This window comes from Corylus avellana, chromosome ca7, assembly GCF_901000735.1.
Source record: "Corylus avellana chromosome ca7, CavTom2PMs-1.0".
Taxonomy (NCBI): Eukaryota; Viridiplantae; Streptophyta; class Magnoliopsida; order Fagales; family Betulaceae; genus Corylus; species Corylus avellana.
Genome location: NC_081547.1, coordinates 15,992,398 through 16,003,965, shown reverse-complemented (window position 1 = coordinate 16,003,965; position 11,568 = coordinate 15,992,398). Strand labels below are relative to the sequence as shown.

General features: G+C 39.6%; 1 protein-coding gene across 1 annotated transcript in view; it reads right to left on the bottom strand.

Moving 5' to 3' along the window:
* The window catches only part of LOC132186715 (mannosyl-oligosaccharide 1,2-alpha-mannosidase MNS1-like), a 26,211-nt gene that overhangs the window by 2,789 nt on the left and 11,854 nt on the right, over positions 1-11,568 (bottom strand). The window contains exons 4-13 of the mRNA XM_059600735.1: positions 6,689-6,801; positions 6,537-6,602; positions 6,217-6,388; positions 5,462-5,551; positions 4,939-5,063; positions 4,711-4,776; positions 4,474-4,582; positions 4,235-4,333; positions 1,531-1,611; positions 1,287-1,457 (exon numbers count right to left, since the gene is read on the bottom strand). Coding sequence (XP_059456718.1) covers positions 1,287-1,457; positions 1,531-1,611; positions 4,235-4,333; positions 4,474-4,582; positions 4,711-4,776; positions 4,939-5,063; positions 5,462-5,551; positions 6,217-6,388; positions 6,537-6,602; positions 6,689-6,801 — 1,092 coding nt within the window. The remainder of the gene's footprint in view (positions 1-1,286; positions 1,458-1,530; positions 1,612-4,234; positions 4,334-4,473; positions 4,583-4,710; positions 4,777-4,938; positions 5,064-5,461; positions 5,552-6,216; positions 6,389-6,536; positions 6,603-6,688; positions 6,802-11,568) is intronic.

Sequence of the window (11,568 nt, the reverse complement as noted above, 5' to 3'; positions counted from 1 at the left end):
TTTTTTTTGTTTTAGTTTTTTTTTTTTTTGGTTTTAATTTTTTAATTTTTTTAGTTTTTTAATTATTATTATTTTTTTTAATTTTTATGTTTTAATGAATTTTTTATTATTTATTTTTTGTTCCTCCTTTTTAACTGCTCAAAATGGTACCGTTTTTCTCAAAACAGTACCATTTTGGGCAACAACATCTGTGTGGTAGTTTTTCACTACCGCACAGAAGCCGGATCCAAAGGATTGGAGTATGGTGGTGGCAGTACTGGCAACAAAAGTAATAGTACCGATGCAAAGAGTAATACTAATGGTGGTATGAGAATGGTAATGCAGATAAAATTTGTATGGCACATTTCCCATAGAATTTGAACTAGGGATTTGGAAAAACTCTATGGTTAACCCAAAAAAAGTAATTAACATAGCAAATTCCTTAATTACAACTTCAAAATCCCACTTCATAAAGGAGAAAAATAAAATTATACTTTGCACCAACTTCAGAACATTAAAGAAAACTAAGCCATTTGTTCCAAAAAACGTTAACAAACTTAGACTTCTTAAACTCAAAGATGATGTATATGAGTCAGCACTGAAATGATCCACTAAATTTTGAGTAATCTACATGAATCAATTACCATTCAGGAATAGAAACCAAGATAAATTTCGAGTAATCTATGAGTCAATTAAGTTGTGTGTAATGTAATCTAAATCAATCAATTAAAATTCAGGAATAAAAAACAAGTTAAATTTAGAGTAATCTACACGAGTCAATTAAAATTCAAACATAGAAACCAAGTAGCATGGGCTTGAGCTTAAAGTTCTCAAGATCACTGATCAATTTTGAATTGCACAATGACCAAAAAATTCCACTAGTTTATGTCAATGGTAATTTGCCACCATGGACTGCTAGAAAGTGTTTTTTTTTTTTTTTTTTTTTTTTTTTTTTTTATAATATACAGTGGACTGCAAGCTGTGCTTCTATATACAATTGTTTTATGTTATTCCATGGGGGCTGTTATGCAGAATTACAACGGAAGCCCTTCTACCCTGAGGATATTACCATATTCTTCACAATACACATATGGAAGCAATCTTGAGACAATAATAGAAAGCGCAGTACAGATGTCTTATTCATTAGCCAAAGGAATCTTTAGTTAACTAAGCCCCCACCTTTATTAAAAAAAAAAACATATCCGATATAGTAATTCTAATATTTATTATAAGATAATCTGAAATAAATGCATAACAAAAGTTGGCACAAATGCATAAGTTTAGCTGTGGATTTGAGGAAGGCTTACATCTTTCAGTCCGACATATCCAGACTCTATGCGGGAATTCTTCTCAAAGGCTTGAAATATATTCCAACCCCACTCTTGGTATGTCTTGTTCCCAGTAACACGCCAGAGGTAAAAGAGTGATTCAACCGTCTCAGGTCTCAAAATGTTCCATGATGTACCCACACTCATGTCCTAAAAGAGCCATTTATGGAAATTCTGTAAGATAATGGAAATAATGTATCTCACAAGAATAAGGACAACTCACCCCCCCAGGATGAAAGAAATAATTCTCTCCAGCCAATTTTGTTGGCGTTGACTGATAGAAGTTGTAGCAGGTCCAGGCCAGCTGCGAAACAAGACATTGCATAAACCAGTCAAAGAAAGAGGCATAGCTGTTACAAAACGAACTATTGGAACAAATGGGATCAACAAGTGCAAGGAAATACAATCCCTATCCCCCCTTACCCCCCCAATCAGAAAAAGAATAAATGTATATCACGTATTGAACTCTTGCCCCTTTATCAAAGCACATAAGACAATCTAGAATCTTGGAATCTCCAAAATAAGTAATAGATTTAAAAGCCATGCTGATAAACCAAATTGAAAGACGCATTAAAAATGTTCTGATCCCCAAATCCAATTCTGTTTGTTAAAAAATCCTGCTTATTTATGGAATGGAAGTGTAAGGAAATATTCGTCTGCCAAGTTTGCACCAGTCTATTATTGCTCCTTTGATCTAGGGTCAAAACAGAAAGAAACGAAAAATCTTTTCCAATATACACCTCAAACAAATTATACAAGAAAACCAAAAGCATCGGCTTGAAGTACCAGTATGCAAAAATCATAGAAGATTTCTAGATCACTGATTAAAAAAAAAAAAAAAAAAAAAAGGAAGGATATTAGTTTGGTTTTCAACCAGAGATGAAGTGCAGAGAAATAGACATTTGGCGATATCAGAAACCAAGAAATGATATATAAGATACAATTTATCGTATAATCTTATTGTAAAATTGCTTGTGAAGAAAAACGTCTCATGGAAAATATGTTTTTTTTTTTAAATAGCAGATTATGACTAACAAGTATTTCTACTGTGCAGGTCCGTCGAGCTTAAATATTTTAATACCCATCCTCAAAAGTGGCCCCACCTAATTCCGGTGATATACATCCTCTCTCTTGTCTCTCACAACTACAGAAAGCTTTAGATATGTGAAGTGTTCACAAAGTCCATCAAAACTCCATGTAGGTAATGTTTTTAACATATTTGTGTGTATTTACAATATATTATACTAAAGTCATTCATAAAGAAAATAATCAAGTTCGGGATTAGTAAATACATTTATGAGCTACACAATTTTGAATCATGAAACATGTTAGGGAATGTTTATAAGGTTTGGCGTTCAGAGTGTTGCATTCACAATTTCAAATAAGCATCCATATTTTGTTGAAAACATGTTATTTTTTATATTAGTAGCCAACTTCTCCAAAAGTGCCTCTCAGAAATCCCCTGCCAGTTGTAGGAGTTTAAGTAATGCTACACACATCGATTAATAATTTTAACTATAAGTCTAAAATGAATTGAGCGGATCTTCAGATGCTCCTCGTCAAATGGGTCACCTATTGGGTCATTGATAAAACACGGCCCAATTCAGGTTTTGACTCAAAGTACTTGGTGAACATTTCCAGACCATAATTAGGCTCCATCTGTGGTCCAACCGGTCAGACCAACCAGTCTAGTCAGGTTTCTAAAAACTCAGTTGTTTGAATTTTGGTTCGGTGTTTGTTCATGTTTTCGTTCTGCATGTGTAAGGTCAGCATTTGCAACAGTCTTACTAGACTGATGGAATTTTGAGACTCATGGCGTACACACCATTTGAGCGCATTAGCAGCAATACCCTCAATCATTTTGAGAAATAGGAGCCTTTTAGCTCTCAATTTGTTCTCTTCTTCCCCACTATCTCTCACTCTGAAAAACCTGGTTCTTACCCATCTCTCATCTCCTTATCCTACATTTCTCCTCCTCCAGAGTTTCACCTGAAAAATGTTGAATGCTGGAGGTTGCCATAGCTTCTGGTAGAGTCTTGTGAAAAAGTGTAGGTTGTGGCTTGGATGATGCTCCAGGCACAAGGCAGTAATAGAAAGTAATGGTAGCTGCGGGTCCAGTCAACACTGATAATCAAGGAGTGATGTTGGGTAATACTCTTGTTATTTGGACCTGGAGTCCACAAATGTTGATAGCAGTTAGTTTGGAAATTATGATTGCTGTATGCAGCGTCCATGGCTAGGGCTTGTGAGTGGTAACTGAAAACTCACGGCAACAGACTTCAGCCACTTCAGTGACAATTGGAAGGTGAAGAGAAAGAAAATGATGGAGAGCGCGACAAGGAGGAAACCAGTGGTCGATGTTATTGAAGTGTTAGAAAGGAAATTGACAAATCACAAAGAGAAATGCTAAGCCTCATTCTCCCAACCATCTCCTAACCATCTTTTTTTCAAATGGATTCAAATCCACCATTGGATTTATAGGATTACATGTGGGTCCAATATATTCAATGGTAGATTTTAAAAAAATATATGTATGGAGATGGTTGAGAGATGGTTAGGAGAATGAGGCCTAGCATTTCTCAATCACAAATGCCCTCAGATTCAAGAGTTATGAAAAACAAATTAAGTACTTGTTTAGCACAAACAATTGTAGGTACAGTATGGGTTTTAGCACAACCCTTGCATATTACATGACGATTCTTTCCTGTGGTTTTAACAAAAAGTGAATGCAGAGAACACAATATCTAATTTTTCAGTCATTTTAGTTCATCCCCTACCCTCAAAAAATTTCACCCTGGGAAAATTTGAAAAAACCCATGGCTCCCCCACAAATAATAAACCATGTCCAAATTGATCTTGAATTTTGACAACGGCCATGATAAATCACAGTTCACAAATTATAAAAATGTTATGAGGAATTAATATACCTCTTCTGCAAGTGATAAGAATTTTTTAGATTCATCTGGACCATAACCAGACGATCCTAAAGCTAGCATTCCTGGAGCAAAGCAGGCTAATTCATCCATCTGCACATAAATTAGACAAAAAAAAAAAAAAAAAACCCGAAGCATCAGATAATAATTATTAATTTGATACTCCCCCTTCCCCTTCGCCTTTGCATTGCTCAGGAAAAAAAATTATTATTATACCGCTCCCAATAATTTACCTTGTCTGACAGAGAATCGCCATTCTTCTCACAAATATATGCAAATGATGATGGTGTTGTTCTCCTAATCAAGCTTAACAGACCTTTCATTGATTTCTCCCACATTTCTCTGCTTCCAAGATTCCACAAGAAGTCTTGACATCAAGAAGAAAATTTAACGAACAAAGAATACTGATGTATATAAAACTGGATATTCAGTCTTATATACATATAGATGAAATGGCGAAGGCTTCTCACCTATAATGCTTCACAGCTGAAGTTCTATTCCCCTGTATCCAGACTTTGAGTAAGTATTCATAAAAGCTGCAATCAAATTTTTGAGTTAAGCACAAACCCAACTGAAGTAAAACATACAAGACTGTTTATGGGACGTAGACCAAGTAAAAGTGAAATCATCACAATTAATTAAATCTGAAACTCATAGCAGTTAGTGTAAATCACAACAAAATTTCGAATGGTGAGTACCTATCGCCCATAGCACCAAAGGTTATAGTTGAGTACGACGAAGTTCCTCTGTGAGGATTAACATAGATAGGAAGCAAACCATCAGCAGGAAAAGATTGATTAAGCTGTACTATAACGTTCTCCACCTGAAACATGAATATGCAAGCCATTCAATTCACTGGCAGCACACCAGCACCAGGAAATATTCCTTTTTATCAAGTGAAAAACATTTGGGAGTACCAAACCCTTAGAATAGCTCCTTAACAGAAAATGCTTACCTATACAACTATTCAAGCCAGGTTTTCTATGCAGAAAAAATAGGTCGATGATTGTTAAAATTTCATCAGATATCATTTAAGCACATTTAATACAAGTGAAAAATGAATAATAAACCATATCTGTTGTTCCATAAGATTGGAGCCAACCCAATCGCACCCTTTCCTGCTTCAGTCAAAGTCCAATGAAACAGCAACTATGTTCCAGAAAATATGTATGTGGCCAACCCCTAAACAAGAATCTTCTGCATATGAGCATGATCAAATACCTTCTGCTGATACTTCGGATCTCCTGTCCTTTGAGATAGAGCAATAAACTCCAGCTGCTCTGTCCCAGAATCTGCCAGGATACTTTCGCCCTAGGAACAAGAATATTTTAAGATATCAAATATCAAGAATAATTTAATAAATTACAAAATACTAGTTGTGAATGTTTGACAAAATATCTCAGTGCGATCTACAAAATCAAGGTTTATGCATAAGATAGAATTATAGATTCAATAAATTAATGAAGTGTAACAGGAGAAAATCTAAGATGAGACATTCGGCAATCAGGACCCTTCCAGGCTATTAAATATCCTTCATGGGAGATAAAATGACAGTCAAACAAATCTTAATATGTAAAAGAAATGGTGAAAGCAAAAGATTTAAATTAAAGTAGTGAAACAGGAGAAAATCTAAGATGAGACGTTCCGCAATCAGGACCCTTCCAGGCTACTAAATATCATTCATGGGAGATAAAATGACAGTCAAACAAATCTTAATATGTAAAAGAAATGGTGAAAGCAAAAGATTTTTTTTTAAAAAAAAAAAGTAGCAATGACATGTTGGTCCAATGGTAATTGGCTCGCTTCACAAGGATCCTCAGGGTGAGAGTTTCGGAGTTAAACTCACCCTGAAGAGATTCCAAAATAGAAACAGCCTTCAACAATATGGCCCCACAGCCATAGTTAAAAATCAACTCATGAAAATGTAACCCAAACTATATGGGATAATGAACTCTGCGTATAGAAAATTAACTTACCCCGGTCCATCCAGGGTTGTGTGCCCTTCCATGTGCCAAGTTGATTATGTTATAAGGGACCCCAGAAGGTGTATCCCATGCAGGCAGCAATCTATCTGCAATGTCTCTAGCCTTATTGAGGAAGACTTGGTCTTTTGAAAGATCATATGCACTAAGAAGTCCACCTACAACTCTGAATTTCAGGAAAGTAGACAGGATTTAGCGGATGCAACATGGCTCTCACTCTATGTTGCTTTTAAAACCACATGATGTCATAGCCCACAACAGTTCATGTTAACAAGGAACAAGACAATTCAACTACATAAACCTTATAACACAACCTTATGGTTGTCTCAAAAACGCTAGCATCATAATCCTTGTTAAAATCCAATGAATTTGCAATCCACCTGCCAAGAAAAATGGGGAATGATATACTAGGATTGTAAATTAAGGCCCATGAGAATGACAAACAAAACATGAAAGTTAAGCTTACTCTCTAGCTTTCTGGAATTGCTCATCAAGACCCATGATGTATAATGTATCAAGTGAGTCTACTAGAGTGGCTCCAAGACCACCAAAGCTATTTACACCACTCTTTGACTGTGGCTGGTAGCAAAATGAGAAAGGGTATTAGTCGTGAAAGTTGTGTGCATAAACTAAATAACATTGATATAGCAAGGAAAGTGAAAAACAAAAATGCCATCAATCTAAAACTTTCAGGCTAGACATATAATTTATGAATCATCCCGTCTCCCTCTGCAATTGTAACTAGACAGACCATAATGCTCCATTAGATTGTTGAGCACGAAAAGGAAAATAAATATAGGTGTATTAGGACTGATATGAAGACTAACTCCGCAGCAAGAAGCAACTAAAAGATTCATAGTATGTCGGTGATTCAAGTGCTAGTACTTGATCCATACGGAATCTTATTGTTCCCATATCTTTCTCGGCCAAGCATAAAAGTAGCATTTGGACTGATATTTTTCCTCGATAGATCTTTTCTACCTCCCTATGACTGCTGGCATTTCTTTTCCATCATCAACTGCTTTACAAAGCCTAGGTGTCCTATACACTACAATGGTTAGATAAAGACACGATAACCTCTAGAGGCAGATTACCTGTTGAAGGACAATGTAGGACAGAATTGGAAAAATATGTGTGTGTTTTATAGAACGGATATCTCAGGATTTGTATGTAAACTTAGGTTTGGAAAAGATAGGGTTAAAGAATGAATGGACTGTTTCTTGAAGCGAACAGCTTGCAGGGATTTTTCTGGCAGAAGGTTGTGCTTTTAAGGATGTTTCAAGGGACGATTTGCAATCTGAAAGGTTAAAAAAAAAAAAAAAAAACTATGGCAGTGTGCCTTAATAGTAAAAAAAAACTCAATATACCATTAATCAAGGTAAGGACTCTTCCTTAACCTTTTTTTTTTTTTTTTGATAAGTAAACAGCAGACTTTATTAAAAGTAGGCGCCCCAAAGTACACTGGGAGTATACAAAGAAGATCACCTAACTAGAAGGGAAAAAACGTACAAGGAAATCATCAAAGCTAAACGACACTGGAAAGACAAACGCTACAGTCCAAAGATACAAAGTATGGAAACAATAGGATAAAATGTCCTCAAAGGACCTCTCCAAGTCCTCGAAACACCTATTATTTCTCTCTCTCCGTAAGCACAAAAAAAAAACAAGTAGGCACCATCTTCCAGACCGCAGCACTCCCCCCCCTACCTGAAGACCACCAACAAGCCAGCAACTCGACAACCCTACCAGGCATCACCCACGATAACCCAAAGCGACCAAAAAAGGCACTCCACAGAGCAGACGCAACCTCACAATGCAGAAGAAGATGATCCACCGTCTCCTCGCTCTTCTTGCACATACAACATCTGTTCACAACAATCACATGTCGCTTCCTGAGGTTATCTAAAGTCAAAATTTGCCCCAAGCCGCTGACCATGCAAAGAAAGCTGCCCTTGGAGGAGCCTGTGTCCGCCACACACTCTTCCATGGAAATCTCCTCCCTTCCGAACAAGCCAATGAGAAAAAGAGAGACTTGACCGTGAAAAAACCTCTTTTGGAGGGTGTCCACCATAATCTATCTTCAGACCCTCGACTCACCCTAGCTGCATGCAGCATCTAGAAGAAAGAGGTAAAGACATCCACCTCCCAGTCATGAGCCTCTCTAGAAAAACTTACATTCCACTGATTGGACCCACCTATCATCTCCAAGTTATCCGCAACTGAGGCCTCCTTTACACAAGCAATACCAAAAAGAATCGGGAAAGCTATCCTGAGGGCTGTGTCTCCACACCACCAATCATGCCAAAAGCTAACCCTAGTCCCATCCCCCACTACAAATCTCGTAAAGCCTTTGAAAGTATCTCACCCTTTCCTAATATTCTTCCATAGCCCCACCCCAAATGCTCTTCCAGGCTCAACAGAACACCACCCTCCCCATAAGCTTCCATACTTCGAATCTACCACCATTCTCCACCAAGCATCTCTCTCCGTCCCATATCGCCATATCCATTTCCCTAAACGAGCGCGATTGAACACCAATAAATTCCTAATTCCCAACCCTCCTTCCTTGATCGGAGTGCAAACCTGCGACCACTTCACCAAGTGGTACTTAAACTCCTCACCTATCCCACCCCATAAGAAATTGCATTGAAGCTTCTCAATGCGCTTGGCAACACTCACCGGAATAGGGAATAAAGACAAGTAATAAGTGGGCAAGTTAGCGAGAGTGCTCTTGATAAGGGTGACCCTACCCCCCTTCGACAAATACACCCTTTTCCAACTGGCCAACCGATGTTCGATCTTCTCGATAACTCCATCCCAAATCTGCTTGGACTTATAAGAGCCTCCCAACGGGAGACCAAGATACTTCACTGGCAAAGTACCGGCCTCACACCCTAAAGTACCAGCTAACAACTCCACTTGCTCCACATTCCCCACCGGAATTAGCATCGACTTAGCCAAATTAACCTTCAAACCGGATGCAGCTTCAAACCACAAAAACACACTCCTCAAATAGCGTAACTGGGCGGGCCTAGCATTGCAGAAAATCAAGGTATCATCGGCAAATAAAAGATGAGAGACAATAGAATTGCCGACTTTGAAGCCTTCTACCAACCCCCCCTGAACCACCGCAGAAATCATCCTACTCAAAGCCTCCATCACAAAAACAAACAACAAAGGAGAGAGGGGATCCCCTTGTCTCAAACCCCTGGAGCTGCTAAAACCGGATCCTTAACCTACTATGACTATATTAGCACACAATTTCAAACAATATGCAATAAAAGACCTAACTGGGATTCAATGAAAATAAACCCACGGGCCACGACAGATATAAACTTGTAGAAAACTCTAACTTGAATCTACTACCAAAATACCCTCAATTTGCAGGGGTTGAGAAAACTACAGAGCTGACAATAGCTCATGAAATAAAAACCTAATTCCAAACAGATTTAACCCTAGACTCTAATGACTTGACCTTCATAACCATACAAAACTCTTTTCATTTTAATGCTACACATGAATGCATCACATGAAAAGCTTCAAGTTACTAACACCAAAGTCGCTCTAAAGACAGCAAGTTGACTCTTATTCCATGGCTGCATCAGCCCAAGAAAGAGAATTACGGGGCAAGTACCTCACATTACAGACAAGTCTCTTACACTTGAAAAACATAAAGCATAGCCTAAGGAAATGATCACTCTCTCTCCACAGCATCTTTGGAAGCTCGGTTTTTTTTTTTTTGATAGGTAAATTTGTATATATCAAAAACCCAAACAGGGCGCAACACGATTACACATAGAGTATAAAAGAGAGCGGCTAAACACCCAATAAAAACCCTAAGCTCCCAAGGAGCACCCACAAGGAACCCAAAAAGATCCACCCAAGAACCCCCGAAATCAAAACACCCTACACAAGAAACACCCTACACAAAGGCTAACCCTACACAAGATCACCCCACATCCCTAACCCTACTCGAGCCACTGCCCCTAGCCTCAAAGATATCGGAGCATTCCAAATTCTTCACCCCCATCGGCATCTTTTTCTTATGAAGCTGTTTAGCTTCCTTATCCTTCGCTCTCCGTGTATAACACTTGGAAACATAGGATTGTTTTTCTAACAAAGCTTTGGCAGGTGCAGGAGGAAAAGAGAAAACCGGAGAAACAATAGCCCTCACCGGAGGAACAGTAGCCACTACCGGAGGTACAGAAGCCTCATCCCTCATCCTGCACTGAAGCCTCGCCGGATAAGTAGAAACAACCGCAGGAATCGCCGGAGGAAAAGAGAAATGATTCACAGGCGAAACAGAAGCCACCGACGAAACAGTAGCCACCACCGTAGGAGCAGTAGCGTCATCCCTCAAACTGCGCCAAAGCCTTGCCGGAGACACAGGAGTCGCCGGTGAAGATTTCCGTCCAAAATCCCCACTTTGACCATTCTCAGCAAACCCAGGAGACTCCGGCGAAGACTTATCCGAGTGCGACAAAAACCCATCGCTGAACTTACCGGGATCCAAAACAGGGCCGCAAACGGGAATTTGAACCACAGCCGACCCGGAAACCGACCCGGAAACCGACCCGGAATTATGCCCATCATAACCCAAAGAACCAACCCTAATCCTCTTACCTTTGGGCTTCTCACCCAGCCCGCGAAGGATCCGGTCCAGCTTATCGCAGAAAAACCCTAAACGCCTCATCGTCTTGTTCCTTCTCAACTTAGCTGCCGCCGCCACCGGAGAAGAGAAGCTTTGCTCAATCAAGGGATGAGCTTTCTCCATTTCATAACAATCCATCGCGAATCGTATTTCCACTCCAGCATTCCCCATCTCGAAAACGCTCGCCACCGGGAACAAGTCAAGCTCTTGCGACGAAAGAGGCCGCGCCCCAGCAATGTCCGCCACCTCGCAGGAAGAAGAGCGCAACGCTTCGGCGAAAGACCGTCCATCTTTTGTCCCCGGAGAGGAACTCGCAGAATTCGAAAACCCTGGAGAACTCGCCTGCGCAGCCAGCAACGAACGCAGCTCAACCACGAACCTCCGCCAACCCCGCCCAGAGCGGGCCTCTGGGATCCAGATGATACCTTTCCGTTCGTCCTCCAGATAGGCAACCACCTCCAGGAATCTCCCAGCTTTGTTACTACCCCCGCTCACCGACAAAGACTTCCCTTCCTCGCTAAATTTTTTGACGAAATCTTCCTTCACCTGAGACTGAGACGCCTCTTCTACCGTAGCTGCCAACCAAGAAGCACTTTGCTGACCCACCAGAATAAGCCCTACAAAACCCTTCCTTCTTTCCTCCAAACGAAGCTTCGAAGCCTTCGTCGAGAAAAAGAAGGTTTTAGCTTCCACCG